This window comes from Vitis riparia, chromosome 3 (genome assembly GCF_004353265.1).
Source record: "Vitis riparia cultivar Riparia Gloire de Montpellier isolate 1030 chromosome 3, EGFV_Vit.rip_1.0, whole genome shotgun sequence".
Taxonomy (NCBI): domain Eukaryota; kingdom Viridiplantae; phylum Streptophyta; class Magnoliopsida; order Vitales; family Vitaceae; genus Vitis; species Vitis riparia.
Window position 1 is genome coordinate 2,595,494 of NC_048433.1, and position 15,098 is coordinate 2,610,591.

At 37.5% G+C, this 15,098-nt stretch overlaps 3 protein-coding genes across 4 annotated transcripts; 1 reads left to right on the plus strand and 2 right to left on the minus strand.

Annotated features, from left to right (window-relative positions):
• The first annotated feature begins 90 nt into the window (after positions 1 to 90).
• Positions 91 to 769, plus strand: LOC117911843 (auxin-responsive protein SAUR64-like). Its single transcript, XM_034826265.1, has one exon. It carries the CDS (start codon positions 213 to 215, stop codon positions 657 to 659), a length of 447 nt encoding a protein of 148 aa, XP_034682156.1. The 5' UTR covers positions 91 to 212; the 3' UTR covers positions 660 to 769.
• A 3,090-nt stretch (positions 770 to 3,859) lies between these two features.
• On the minus strand, positions 3,860 to 7,670 carry LOC117911920 (probable serine/threonine-protein kinase PIX13). The gene is made up of 6 exons (XM_034826357.1): positions 7,177 to 7,670; positions 6,278 to 6,606; positions 5,239 to 5,374; positions 4,940 to 5,082; positions 4,726 to 4,849; positions 3,860 to 4,578 (listed from the first exon to the last, which is right to left on the minus strand). Exons 1-6 carry the CDS (start codon positions 7,241 to 7,243, stop codon positions 4,130 to 4,132), a joined length of 1,248 nt encoding a protein of 415 aa, XP_034682248.1. The 5' UTR covers positions 7,244 to 7,670; the 3' UTR covers positions 3,860 to 4,129.
• A 1,217-nt stretch (positions 7,671 to 8,887) lies between these two features.
• Positions 8,888 to 15,080, minus strand: LOC117910502 (probable serine/threonine-protein kinase PBL21). Of its 2 annotated transcripts, XM_034824576.1 has the most exons (5): positions 14,323 to 15,080; positions 13,841 to 14,016; positions 13,235 to 13,424; positions 9,980 to 10,371; positions 8,890 to 9,342 (listed from the first exon to the last, which is right to left on the minus strand). In XM_034824576.1, exons 1-5 carry the CDS (start codon positions 14,411 to 14,413, stop codon positions 9,085 to 9,087), a joined length of 1,107 nt encoding a protein of 368 aa, XP_034680467.1. In that variant the 5' UTR covers positions 14,414 to 15,080; the 3' UTR covers positions 8,890 to 9,084. The 2 variants fall into 2 exon arrangements, with proteins under 2 accessions (XP_034680472.1, XP_034680467.1); XM_034824581.1 differs by lacking the exon at positions 14,323 to 15,080 and having other exon boundaries at positions 8,888 to 9,342; positions 13,765 to 13,933.
• Positions 15,081 to 15,098: the final 18 nt, after the last annotated feature.

The window sequence follows — 15,098 nt, forward strand, 5'->3', positions numbered from 1 at the left end:
TCCAGGCAGCACATGGTTTTGCGCCCAACCAAAACCGACACAAAGAAAGTTATATCTGGGGGACTGTCTTGGGGCTTAGTAATATATAATAGTCTGCTCGCATTTCCTTCTGCTCAGCACAACAATACCTTGCACTCCTAGCCTCAAAATCTCCTTTCTTTCTCAAAATTCTTTCTCGAAGTATTGTCCCTCTGACTTTAGAGTATAACAGTATGATCAGTCCAAAGAAGCTCATCAAAATGGCAAGGAAGTGGCAGAGGGTAGCTGCCATTGGAAGGAAAAGGATCTCATTGCAAAGCAGCAAAAGGGATCTGGATGCTGAGTGCTGCAGTACATCATGGATGGCCGATAAGGGGCATTTTGCTGTTTACAGTTCTGATAGGAGACGCTATGCGATCCCCTTGGCATATCTTAACACTGAAATCTTCAGAGAGCTTTTACAAATGTCTGAGGAGGAGTTTGGGATACAAACTGATGGCCCCATCATACTGCCATGTGATTCAATTTTTACAGACTACATAATCTCATGCATCCAACGTGGCGTTGCTAAAGATTTGGAGAGAGCTTTGGTTATGTCTATAGCTTCCAGCAACTGTTCATCTTCCTCACACTTCCTTCATGGACAGAATAATGAACAACTACTACTATGTGCCTTCTGAAGCAATTAGGCTCAAATTTTGTAAATCATCTGCACAATTTTAATTTCATATATATGTCAAGATATTTTTCTGAGGATTTTTACAAGTCCATTATTGCTTTAATGCATCTATATTCTTTTGTCAATCAAATTACAAGAGATATGCAGCAGCCCAACAGATGAGATGTGTTGAAAGTGAAAAAGAACAATCTCTGACCTTCCCATATTTTAGTGTTGGTTTCATTTAGGAATATTAATCTGAAATAGCCCCAAATATTTGTATCATCACCCCCTAAATATTTAGGATATTTTCAGGACTTATTGAGGACAGTAGGAAAATCTCATTTAACATTTTTTCAGATATAATTCCAATGGACTCTCACAAACACTGGACTGATATTGTTAACTTACTTTCAGAAGCAATTTTTACCTATCGATCTACTATGCAGAATTAATTCCTTATTTTCATGAAAATTTCTTAATGAAAGGAAGTCAAGCAGCCAAATTGGATATGATGTGCCTTTCAACTACGTAACAAGGTTCCAAGATCTAAATTTTCTTCTCTTCTTTCTCAAACCTGTCAGTTCATAATATCTAGAGGAAGGCAGCATAATAAGCCCCAAGAAGCTCATCACAGTGTGGCAAAGGATAGCAGCTTTGGGAGGGAAAGAATTTATTCACCAAGAACCAATGATGATATGGGTGCAAACAGTTGTAGCACATCAGTGGATCATAAAGGCCATTTTGTTGTGTACACTGCTGATCGTAAATGATTTATGCCATGCTTCCCTTCATGTATCTCAATAATAGCATCTTCAGAGAGCTCTTCAAGATGTCTGAGGAGAGTTTGGATTGCCAAGTGACGGGCCTATAACACTGCCTTATGATTCAGTCCTCATGGAGTACATACTCCCACTCATCCAACAAGGTGTAGCTAAGGATATGGAGAAAGCTTTGCTTTTCTCCATTGCAGCCTGTCACTGCTCAGAATCGTCTTCTCATCAAGAAAACATAAGCCAACGGTCACTTGTTTGTGGATGATTCTTTCACAATTTCCAAGACTTATATCTCTGTTTGTCTTTCATTATAATCTAGTAAACTGAGCAAGATTGGTAACTGAAATGAGTGGATGTGATCTTTATCATGATCTGCAGTCCATTTCAACAGAAGAGAATTGCTTTGGGACGAGAAGCTTTTCCTCCCGATGGCACCTATCCTCTGCCACTTCCTTGCCATTTTAATGTGCTGCTTGGAACTGATCATGCTGTCCAACTCTCAAGCCAGATGAAGAACACTTCAAGCAGAAATGTTGAGAAAGAAAGGAGACTCACGGTTAGAACTCTAGAAAGGTATTGTTGTGCTGAGTGGAAGGCAATGCAAGGAAGCCATTATATATTACTAAGCTCCAGCAGAGTCCCCCAGATGAAATTTTCTTCAGGTTTGGCTTGGTTGGGTGCAAAACCATGTGCTGCATGAACAGGGAAGGACCTTCACAGAGTGGCTGCATATGGCTCTGCTCTCTTAGGGAGTCAAGGTGGAGCATAGCCCCAGAATACACCCAGTCCTATGTGCCAATTGGTCTAATGACACTGATACTATCAGCTAAGCTGGAAACCGATGATCGATACTGTGGAAAATGACAGGGATCGGAGCGGGAATAATAGGCCAATAAATCCTTTTCTTGCTTATATTAATTGGATCCATATGGGAATTCATGTGTTTCATGGTTTTAGAACTCAGAACACCACAAAATGCAGAAGCCATTTCTTGGCCTACACACATTACTGAAGCTCTCCCTGCATTGGGCTGCACAGGGAGATGAAATCTCATTACAAGCTAACTAAAAATCTAACATTTTTTGTTATTTCTGGTCTGACCCAAGAATGCTCGAAGACAGGAGTTTTCATATAAAAAACTTTGGGGTAAGTGGGCTTTTTGAACCAACATAAGAGCCACAGCTCTTGTGCTCAGTTTTTTTCACAAATGGGTGTTAATCATATAGTCCATGGAGACCCTAAAACCAGCATGAGAAAGAGAGAAACGTTAGAGAAGAGAATAATGGATTGTCCTTGAGGAAACAGTGAAACAATTTTTAGACTAGAAAATGGGGAAACCAAATTGAAGTCACTTTGATTGGTGTAGAAAGGAAACAATAGATTAATTTAGACTTGAAAATAGCAAAATTTCAAGTCTCATAGGAGCAAATGGAGATTTCTAAAAAAAATGAAATTGAAATTATAGACCATGGTTCAGATTTTTTATCATTGCTGGATATGGCATCCCACTGCTAAATTTTCTTATTTTAAGACTTCTCAGAGAACCATTTCTTGCCATTGAGTTCCACAATGAATGATAAAAGTCACGGATTTTATTCTTCCCTGGATTGTTAATCTAAGCAGAGGCCATGTTTATTTGGGATTATAAGTAGTCACTGTGGGTGTGCGAATAAACTTTGAGCTGGGAAACTGAAAAAACTCAAACGAGTTGAGGCATGAAATGGTATGGATTAGCTTATATTATGCTGCAGTTCATGCACTGTTAGGATTTGTGCCCACAACCCATAATATATATCATGCTCCCTCATAGGCCTTGGACAGAGAAATGAAGGAGAGAGGACTTGAACCCGACACCTCAGGTTAACAAGACAAGAAAGATATTATGGATGTAACATATTGTCTAATGGATTGTGATGGAAAATCTGAAGATATCCCACTCAAAAAAGCAACAGTATAAGTATGCTTAAGCAACAGCAAAAGTATTCTTACTCTAACCAAAAGTTCCCAGTATGGGAAATGGATGATGATATAGAAAGCATAAATAAGAAGACCTGAAGAATTTTTTTCCCAATCCATCATAAAATAATGATAAATGATATTTCGATAACAAAAAGAACTCCCCCCAAAGAAAAAAAAAAAATCTTTTGAGCAACTCCTGTGACTAGATGGGGCTTAGGTCAACCGTAATTGGCCCTAGTTAAGAACCAATATTTTAAGAATAGCAGTACAGATATTTTATAGGCATGAAAGTATGATAGGACTATCTCCCTCCATTCTCAGCTCCTTATCATGGCTATTTGAATTGGAGCTCCATCAACAGTTCAAGTTCATGTGTGCTACATCCTAGTTATGATGATAATTATATTGCTGATTCATTTCTTGGAGCTTTTTCAGTAAAGAAAATGATGGCATTCACTAATTTTCTTTATTATAAAGAAAAGAAATATGTACCACCATTGCAAATCTGCAATCACCATATATATCATTTACAGTTTTGTTAATATCTCAAGGCACAATTCACCATACTGATTAACATAATTACAGTTTCACTAATAATAAGCTCCTTTGTTCAGTACAAATTATAAGCACAACAACAAAACTCATTACATCTTTCTAGAGATAACACAATCAAAGGAATAGGGATGGTTTGATATGGGAAATAATTGGCATACACATGCATAAGAATCTGAATTTTATCATAACAGTTTTATCAAAGTTACCTTGCCCAAGGTGACTGTTGATTGGCTTGACTTCCATTCTGCCTTGGGTGAAGTGGAGAGCGATGGTGCAAAGGCGGTTGGCCATGTCGTTGAACAGCAGGACGTGCAGGTCTTACTCTAGGCTCCCTTGGTCTCTCGTTGTAAGCTTCAATCCGCTCCAGAGTCTCTAGAACTTCTTTCATTGATGGCCGACTTTTATGTTCAGATCCAATACACCTTAGAGAAAGCTGAGCTATTTGATTTGCAGCTTTTGAAGGATATCTTCCCTCCAGTCTGGCATCCATTATGGTTTTCAACTTTCGTCTATCTGAAAGGTGTGGTTTGATCCAGTCCACCAGATTATGTTGCCCACTGGGACGGGTAGTATCCAGTGCTCGTAAGCCTGTTAGCATCTCCACCAAGACAACACCAAAACCATACACATCGCTCTTTACATACAAATGCCCTGTTCAATGACCATAATGCTAATGTCAAAACACAGCTTTAAGGAGATTTGGGTCGAAAGACAAATATCATAAGCCAATGTCAAAGGCATTCTGATGATTGGCAAGCCATAGGAGCACCCAAACTTCAGAAGGGTTCAGGGGATTACCTGTGGCTACATACTCAGGAGCGGCATAACCATATGTTCCCATAACCCGTGTGGTCACATGTGACTGACTAGCTGTTGGACCCAATTTTGCCAAGCCAAAGTCTGATATCTTGGCAGTATAGGACTGCAGCAAAAACCCAGAATTAGAGCAAGTTCAAAGAATTTCATCATTAGCATTATCTCTTAATAGTAGCTTATGTCCAAAGAACTTTACCCCATCAAGCAATATATTTGATGCCTTGAAGTCCCTGTAAATCACTTGCTTCTCTGATGTATGCAAGAAAGTCAGCCCTCGAGCTGCACCTATAGAAATCTTAAGCCGTATGTCCCAAGGAAGTGGCTGAACAGTTGCGCCCCCTGCACAAGCAAAAGCATACATCTTCTCTGAATCAAATGGGAGAAAGGAAAAGAACAAGAAAACGGAAGAATAGCCACATGTGCTGAAGTGCACATTAATGAATGCTTATATGCAGACAGTAATCTAAGGCTAAATTATTCGTAATTAGTTCTTACTTCCAAAAAGATGGTTCTCTAAGCTGCCTTTCTGCATGAATTCATATACCAGTAGCAGCTCTTTATCCTCCCAGCAATATCCCAACAGCTTGACAAGGTTAGGATGAGAAAGTCTTCCTAAGAAATTGACCTCAGACTGCACCAACAAAACGAACCACTTGAATAAAGAAAATGGACAGAAAACAGGTTCCCAAGTTTTCATATATGTGTGTTTGAAAGAAATAAAAAATATCAAACTAAGATTCACAACACAATTTCATCTCAGCCCCAGTCATCTGGTTTACAGCTCGGTTTCAACTATGTGATTCATAATTCACAGTGGTTTGTATTACCCTTTTTCCCCCTTCTTTTGATGAACTGAGAACACCATCCTAAAATTAGAGGTTTTAGCCCTCCTGGTATGTAATTGTCTTTGTGATTCCACAAAAAAGGAAACAGCATATAATAGAAAAAGAAGCAAGAACAATAAAATATCAGGAGCCCAAATGATAGCAAATTTACAAGTGGGAACCACATCTCACCTACTGCAAAACTATGAAAGAAGAAAGCTAAAAAAAAAGGAAAAATAATAAAGAAACAAGCTAAAAGATAGAGATAATGATGATATCATATTAATAAAACCGATATGAATCTTCAGGCATTGACAATTATAAACGAATTGCCTAATTGCCCACCCCATCATGTTTAAAAAAAGGATATCTAAAGGGACCATAACTGCCACCCAATAAGTTTAAGTTCAGTGATAATGGAAACATCTATTGGAAACCTCTTTAACATAACTTGTTGATGTCTGAAACACACACCTTTTCCGGCTGTTATAATCCCTTAAGAGTGACTAAATGCATATACTTTTTCTTGAATACCAAACATGCATTTACCCAGGATCAATTAAATTATATTAGTAATCATCTAAGATGAGCCAAAGATGAACTAAATTTGAACAATTAAACCATTGCAAGGGAGAGAATAATTATAAGGTCTAAACACATAGAAATCCCAAAAAAATGAAAAACAATCAATCTTAGCTTATTTGAATCACCTGCCATTCTTCAAATCCTTGCATGCTCTCAGAGTTCAATTTCTTGACAGCAATTACAGTTCCACTGCCGCTCTTTGACACCTTCTCATCTAGCCAACCCTTGAAAACTTTCCCAAAACCACCCTCTCCCAGAACTGTATCAGGTCTGAAATTTTTTGTTGCAGCCTTCAGTTCTGAAAAAGTAAAGATCCTTAAATTGGGATGAGGCAAGATCTGACCATTGGGGAAGGCCTCATCACTGCCTCCGCTGGCTGCAGAGAACTGGCTGTTTCTGGAGAAGTTGCTGCCCCGTGAAGATGTAGTGTTGGTGGTTGTCTGAGACACCCCAGCTGCAATTACACCACAAAACAAAGCTTCAATTCAAATCGTACACAAAATGGAATTAAATTCAGAAAAGTAAGCAGATTCAAGATATTTCCAGAGGATCAAAGGAAAGACAACAAAACCCATATGAGAAAGTGATGAAATCAATGGATTATGGTAACAAAAACAATAAGAAATAACCAGAGATTTCCCTGTTCAATTATAGTAACATAAGCTCTTTGAAGTCCAAAAGGGAATATTTTAACACAGATTATACAGAACAAATTCACACGAGAGAATTAAAAGAATTAAAAGACATGATTCAAAAATAAGAAGAAAATCCAGAACCCATAGGAGAAAATGAAGAAATCAAAGGAAAATGTTGAGAAAACCAAACAAAACGATCCAAATAAGAAGAAAAGCCAAAGCCCATATGAGAAGCTGAAAGAAATCAATGCAAAATGTTGAGAAAACCAAACCAAACAATCAAAATGAAAAAGAAAAACAGAAACCCATGTGAGAAAAATGAAGAAATCAATGAAAAATGTTGAGAAAACAGAACAAAATAATCAATCTATCTACTGAGAATCCCATACCTGTACTGAGATTGCCAGTGGTGATAGGAGTTATGGTATCCTTAGAAGAACTCCAGCAAATCCCCATCTAAGTTTACTCTTTTGCTTTCACTTTGAATCCACCCAAAGGCCAGAAATGGGCATAGCCTTCTCTTCCAATCCAAACTTGAGACAAGAAAAACCAGGAAAGAAAAAGAAATGCCCCTGGTGGGTATTGAAAGAAAATATTCTTAAAGTACTTCAACCTCTTCCGTGATCAAACAATCGGCCTTCCTTACCTTCTTAGCCTGTTCCTCCTATTGACTAGAATTTGAATTGTCCAGCAGCTTCCAAAGTCCACCTTACACACTAGATATTAATAATCTTTAACAGACAGTGAAAAGTCACAAGTATGGAAACAATACAAACAATCGTCTGCTATTGATGGGAAAATGGTGGGCGTTTTGAGGGGAGATGGGTAACTACTTTTGGCGGGTTATGCAGCCAACGGTAGTCAAGTCAAACTGCCGTGTCACTGTAAAGAACCAGTCAAAGGTATGGAATTCAAACTAAAAGTGACAAGTGATTTGCAATTTACAGATTTAAGTCTACCCTATTACGTTACTATTTAATATTTTTTCAATTAATTCAATAATCTACTAATTTTATACACATCAATCCCTTTAATAAAATCAACATACAAGACTAAATGAAGAGTCAATTTCAGAGTGGGTAGTTAGAACTTGGAAATAGTCACACTTTTGAAATCATATTTCCAATCTATAGCAAGACCAGGTCCTTTTTTTTTTTTCATTTGGTCTAAAAAAAATAGAAAAAATAATAAAAATAATTTTTTTTTTCATATTTAATTTACCATGAAAAATATTTATAAGAAATAAATGTAAAGAAAGTACACAAATAATTTATTAAAATTTAAATTTTTTTTCTCAAATTTCCTAAAAATTAAAGGTAAAGGCAGTTCCTACATTAAGCTTTTGCTTTCAACTCACCTAACATTTTTCAAGCAAAAATGACTTTTCTCTAAAGTCAAGGAAATAATTAAATGAAGCTAAGAGAAAAACTGTCAAGTAGGAAGACCATCTTCCTGTTGAAGGCAGAGTCCGCGTTCCCAACTACGCGGCTTTTGATTAATCAAGCGTAGGGATTGGGTCAAGGATTTGGGCATGGTGGAAAATACCTCCCAACTCTTTTTCCAAGGAAAACTCACAGACACACGTCGGTAGTATGGTGGGTGTGGGGGTTCACCCCTACTGAATATGGGACCGCTTGTTTGTTGCTTGAGAGAAGATAAATTTGGGACCCCAAAAATTGAAAATACCCTTTTCAAATTTTGAGCAAGATTTTTGGAGTACGACAGGTGGTATGACTATGAGTCACATACTGCTGCCCAATCAAGAGAAGTGTTACAAATATTTTGTCTTTAGAGTTGAATTCCAGGCCTTCCAGCCGTTTATGCAGCAGCAATTTCTCCATGCTAGTCATTTAGTCAAGTATTTTGCCATTAAATAATGTATTTTATGCTCTGCCTTTTGCGTAGATTGACCGTTCTAATTCTTCCCCATTTTTTTGAAGTCAATTGTAGTTATTAAAGCAATAAATCAAAGTTTTTGTGGGTTTTTTATTGATAGTAATGGATGAAGTTCAACCCGAACCGAACCCATCCCGTTGACAGCCCTAGTGGTGATGATGAAACATGAGGAGGAATGAAATGAAGTAAAAGGAGATGACGAAGGATTCCACAAGAAATACTCTTTTTAAACAGTTTTATTTATGTATATGTTCAAAAACCATTTCTAGCTAAATCAGAACCACTTTTGTTCTGACTTCCAGCCATTTCTTGGTAGAGGATATGGATATTTTCCACCTATGAGACTTCATATATTTGACAAAGATTTAAGACAGAAAGGTGAGAGACTCCCATTGTATGTATTAGGCATGGAGAGGGGAGCAAGGTGAGGGGCTGCGGGGGCTGCCACGAGAATGAGCTTCTGGGTTGTAAGGTTGGGAGGCCAAGTACTCCAGAGCTACTAGAACATCACTTATCAGTGGCCGGTATGTAGGCTGCTCCTGCAGGCACATTGCAGTTATGGCAATTGCATGGTGTAGACACCGGACAGGGAAGCGGCCTCGCAGCAGAGGATCCACCAGCTGAGAGAATCGCCTCCGGTCCTTGAAGAGAGGCCGAGCCTGCAATCACAGTTCAAGCAATGCAGACAGTGAAACAGTCGTATGATGGTGTTGAGTCTAGTTCATGGGAATTCTTAGGCTATGATTGGTTCCTAGGAAGCATTAAAGGAAAAAATGCTAAGAAACATGATTTTCCCATGTTTGGTAACCATGAAAAAAGCTAAGGAAAAGGAGGAGAAACATGTAAGAGATTTTCCCTCCTTTATCCTTGAGAAAATGTGAGGAAAATTTGAGAAAAGCATAGTCCTTAACAATTTAATTTCCTTTCCCTTGACTTTTTTTTAAACAACCAAACAAGAGAAAAATCTTTCTTCCTATATTTCCTCTACATTTTCTTTCCCTAAAACTTTCTAGGCGCCAAACATAGCCCTAATATTTCTCAGGATGATGCATAGTTTGAATCCATCTAAAGCAGTACTCCTGCTTGAAGTCCCAGTGCAAGGGAAGAAGCTACAAGACCAAGCAAAAATAACAACCACAATAACTGCTACAAAACAAGGTTGAACTCCAGCATCTGGCCCTAAGTGAAAGAACTTTCGACAATGGAAATTATATCACAGGCAACTTAGATCACTTAAGCTACTAGACAAAAAGATTTCAAGAAGTAGGGTGAAAAACCAAGAAGGTTGACACTCACCCAATTTACTAGGTTCTGCTCTCCCTGCAACCTAGTAGAGTCGATTGCCATCCGTCCAGTGATCAGTTCCAACAAAACAACACCAAAGCTATATACATCAGATTTGAGGGTCAGTTTACCACTCATTGCATACTCCGGGGCGCAATATCCATGTGTTCCCATAACCCGGGTTGTAACATGGGTGTTGTCACCAACAGGTCCAAATTTAGCAAGTCCAAAATCAGAAAGCTTGGGATGGAAGTCATTGTCCAAGAGTATATTTGCAGATTTCAAATCTCGGTAGATGACAGGTGGGTTTGCTTTGCAGTGAAGATACTCCAGGCCCCTAGCAGTGCCAACAGCAATTTTCATCCGGGTGTTCCATTCCAATGTTGCCTTGTTGGGGCCAACGTCTGAAATAGAAAGAACAATTAGGTTGCGATTATAAAACTTACCCAAAAGGACTTGTATTCATCCCTGCAATTTTCATCATACAATTAAGTATTAGGCACATCTTATGTGTCAATCTCTCTCATGTAAGAATAGTGAAAATTCCTTTATTTTCCATTTAAGTTATGCTACATAAATGTAGCAAATTTACTGATTTGTTTCTCTAAATAGAGACATCACATAAATGCTCCTAATTTTGCATATATGACACTACAAAAAATTGACTGTGTTGGAAAACTGGTGAAAGAATCAAAGGAGAAAAGCATTTTTCATTCCTTTGTTTATTCAAAGAAATGCAAATTTAATCATACAAAGAATGAAACAGACCACTGCTCCTGGCATATCATCAATTTAATCTGTGAACAACCAAGGGAACAAATATTTCAGAACTGTGTCTTGCTTCCTGGTGTAGCAGCAAACGGAGCTCACATGGGAGAAGCATGGATATCTGACGAGGATGAATATTCAAGATATATATCAAGAAAGGGAATTAGTATTAATTGTAATTAAAGTAGGATTATTATTACTTGGAATTAAATTAGGATTGGTATTTGTTGGAGTCTAATTAGGATTAGCTAGTTGAGTTATAATATAATTAGAATTTGAGTCATGATAGGTTATTAGAGTCCTAGTAGACTTTGGATTTCTTAGAGAAGCCTATAAATAGGTTAATCAATGTAAATCAAAGGAATGAATTTTGATGAATAATATTATACTTTCTTTCATTGCAAGGTTGCAACCCTCAATGGTGAGACTCCATTGATTTTCTTCTAGGTGAGACTCCTAGAAGGCCTTAGTGAGACTCTAAGGTTTTCCATCTTTTCTTCATTGTTTCTTCTTTCTCTCTATTTCTTATCTTATAATTTTCTCTACCATAAAGTTTATTCCTTGTTCTTCTCCTTACACCCTAAAAATAAAACCCTAGCCCACCTACCCTTGAGTGTAGGCAACCATCCTAGGGTTGTCCTACATCAATATCCATCCAAAAAAAACGTAAAATGCAAACAATCCTTAACTATAACAACTAGCCCGTGCCTAGAATGCCCTTACAAGATCAGTTTAGAATCAATACATATTTATGCCTCATTCTATTTAAGTAAATCCAGATCTTGTTCCATCACTTTTGGAAGTTACTAGTTGCACATCCATATTTCTAAGGTACACATTTTCTACTGCAACGTCATAGAACATGAAAACTACAACCATGCAACCACCTCATTTCTATCGTAGAAGTCCTCTCCATCCAGTACCCTTTCATATAATTAACCTCTATGTAACAGGTAATTTCATTAATCTATAAATCCTCTAAGAAGTAATTCTGACTTTTTCCTAAATCTACAATCATAGGGACATATAATTGGCCATCTTCCAATGGTATTATCGTTCTTTATCCATTCCCCAAATGCACAGACATTGCAATCTTTGCACCGCATGTATGAGGAGGTTAGAACACCAAATAAATTATGAATGTTTTTAAAATCATATTTGGATTTAATGTTCTCAAAAAGGATGTCAACAAGAAGTTAAGAGTTATCAACAGTTGCAGACAAAGGAGATGTAAGATGGTTTGGTAACGTGCAATGAAGTCTAGACTGAGTTGAAATGTTTGACTCTGTTGAGAAGCCTATGTAAATGGAATTGCCTCTCAAAACTAATAAACCAATGGCATTTGGTAGTCGAATTGGATGCCAAAGAATTCTCAACTCAAAACCCAGTTACTGTGGAGATCGGACATGTAAGGAGTGTTATCTAACCTGACCTAGCTAGAACAATTGCATAGATGCCCAGAAACCCACACCCTAAAATTATGATTAAAAAACCAAAAAACAGAAAACCCAAAAAACAAAAAAAGGAAGAAAGAAAGAAAGAAGAACCAACCTCCTGCCCATCCAGGTAGCATGGTAAAGTTTTAAGCTTAAAGCATGCCAACTGCAAGTAGACTAAGTTTTGAACTGATATGCAGCTCACATACACTAAAGCAACTTGATAAATTGAGCTCCATCCATATCAGTTTGGTATGTTAAAAAAAAATCCAAGGAAACATGTCCAACAGGAGTTAACCTGAGAGCGCTATAGTACCATATTGATTTCAATTCATCTTTATGATTTTTGAGTTAAATATACATCAAATAAATATACCGTTGTACATGCACAAATACATACGCATGCAGATAAAAGATAATACGAACCTGCATAAATAGACATTTATGCATTTTTGACAAACTAAGCATATTTGCATCCAAAAAAATGTGTATAGATCCCTATGTTTGCACATATAAATCAGGTAAATCAGTATGCAACTCTCAACACAAATATTCATACACATAACCATTAGTTGCATATTATTTTTTTTCAATGATTCAAACTTATATGTGAATAACTGATTAAAATAATATTCCCAAATTGCCAACCTATGTTCTATTATCATAATCCAATCAGGCATCCCAGTAGTCGAACCAGCAGAGGACCAAGAAACCTCCAAATGAGTCAACATGCAGTCGTATCAGATCTCATAAGGTCCATGTTTGTAAACTCAAGATTCAGCAAAACACAGACAGGATCGTTTTATCACCCATATAAGATTTTTCTTTTGTCATAAATGTTTATGGGGCCGTTTATGGAAAGATAAATTGGACTTGCTCCATGATATTTGCTTTCTGAATTTTAAATACGTTGAAATTATTTTCATCAACCAAAAACATGCAGAGGGCTTATCTTTACTATTTTCCTTACAAGCTAACGTAACTAAGATGGAAATAACTGATGTGGCTTAGACCCCACTTCTAAAAGATTGCATGCGTTCCCATATCATAGCAAAGAACCTACCAAAGAGATGATCTTCCAAGCTTCCCATGGGCATGTATTCATAAACCAAGAGCCTTTGATCTCCATCAGTACAGTAGCCAATTAAGCAGACAAGATTAGAATGGCGTAAAAGGCTCAACAAGAGAACCTCCATGATAAATTCCTGACTTCCTTGAATGCCCTCGTGATTGAGCCATTTGATTGCAACAATCTGCCACAACAACATGAATCAGCACAATGAGAACCTCCACAATAGATTTGCAATTAATCCACATATTAATGAACTCATAAAAGAAATATAATTAATCTAGTTAACATCCAACAGTCTAACATGCACAAACAAGGCATGTAGTAACTAATCCATCAATTAGAAGACATATGCAAGGAAAAGAATTCCCCAATCTTATAACAAATCTGCATCTTACAACATTCTATTTCAGTAATTAATTTTCAATTTAAGTCCTCTAGCAAGGAGATATGTGGGCAAGGAAAATGCAGGGAAAAGAACCCTCTATTTTGTTCTTTGATAAAGAACACTTTTAAGCATTTACCTTCCCTTCCTTTCCCTTCATTCTTTCCTGAGAACCAAACAGACCCATGAATCCCTAGTCATGTGAAACAACTTGCCTGGCCATTTTCTAGCTTGCCTTTATAAACCTTCCCAAAACCCCCTTCTCCAATCATGACCTTGAAACTTCTTGTTGCATTAATGAGTTGTTGAAAGGTGAAACTTTTTGCACCAGTGCCATTTTGGCTGCTTTTATCCTTGCCTTTGTTACTCACTGATCCTCCCTTCCCATGGTCTGCAACCAAATGCCAAGGAAAAGGAACTTCAGGAAATATTAAAACTTTAATAAATAAATAAATAAATAAAAATACAAGCCCATAACAGGAATTGCACCTCAGGCAAATCAGAATCTAAAGTACAAGTAACAGCAGCATTCTGTTTGTTTGCTAAGAAAAATCAGATAAAACAAAAGTCTAAAATTCCAACTCAATTCTTCAGGAAACGAAAACAACAGCATAAGAACAGAAACTATTTTCAATTTCCTGTTCTCTTTCTTAGTTTCCCCACCAAGCAAACAGTGGGCAGTGAGAGAAAAACATACCTGGAAAATCAGCGGAATGGCGCCTCTGCCCACTGCCCTCGATCATGCTGACATCATCCCTCCGAGGGCTCAAGCAAGAAAAGCAACCCATTTTCTAAAATGGACAATTGCAGCAAACCAACCACACAAAACCCTAACAGACCACACCCAGCATGAACATTCCAGAGATCCCCCAGAAACCCAAAAGCCAAAAGCCAAAAGCCAAAAAGATGAAGGGCTTAAATCATGAAAAACAGCCACTTATAAACAGAAAACACTTCGAATTTTCCCACAATAGAAGAAACCCCAAATCAAAGAAACAAAAACCCAAAAAGAGAAACGCAGAAACGAGGAATCGGTATACTATAAAAGTAGTAAAAATCAGTGTGGAGGTTTTAGCAACCCCACCATTAGAGCAAGTTTTGTCGGCGTTTAAAATCTGCGAATTAATATTAATTACAGAAGAGATATAAATATTTATATTTATTATTATGGATATGATTGTTCTTCACTTTCCTTTTGTGGGCCTGTAGTTGAAATTCAATTACTCATACACCTTGATTGTTGCAGGTCGCTCTCCGTTTCCATTGCCTTTTCCTCTCTACATTTAAACGTTGTGGAAGTGGTGGGGGAGCTCTTAGCACACTCTCAACCCCTCTCCCTCTCTCGTTCCCCTCCACTGCCCTTCTCTTTCCACTTTTTTCCCACTCTCTCCCTCTCCTTTTTCTCTCTTTTTCCATCTTTTTTCCTGCAACTGTCAGTCATACATTGCATGAGAAGTGGCATTACAAGTGTAA

Bases quoted from the DNA above. Each gene is read 5' to 3' on its own strand.
- LOC117911843 (XM_034826265.1), top strand. From the start codon at position 213: ATGATCAGTCCAAAGAAGCTCATCAAAATGGCAAGGAAGTGGCAGAGG.
- LOC117911920 (XM_034826357.1), bottom strand. From the start codon at position 7,243: ATGGGGATTTGCTGGAGTTCTTCTAAGGATACCATAACTCCTATCACC. The intron at 5,375-6,277 runs GTGATTCAAATA...TTGTTGGTGCAG, and splicing joins AAGGATTTGAAGAATGGCAG to TCTGAGGTCAATTTCTTAGG. The intron at 4,579-4,725 runs GTAATCCCCTGA...GTCATTGAACAG, and splicing joins TCCTGAGTATGTAGCCACAG to GGCATTTGTATGTAAAGAGC.
- LOC117910502 (XM_034824576.1), bottom strand. From the start codon at position 14,413: ATGGGTTGCTTTTCTTGCTTGAGCCCTCGGAGGGATGATGTCAGCATG. The intron at 14,017-14,322 runs GTATGTTTTTCT...ATTTGGTTGCAG, and splicing joins CCATTCCGCTGATTTTCCAG to ACCATGGGAAGGGAGGATCA. The intron at 13,425-13,840 runs GCAAGTTGTTTC...TTGTTGTGGCAG, and splicing joins GCAAGCTAGAAAATGGCCAG to ATTGTTGCAATCAAATGGCT.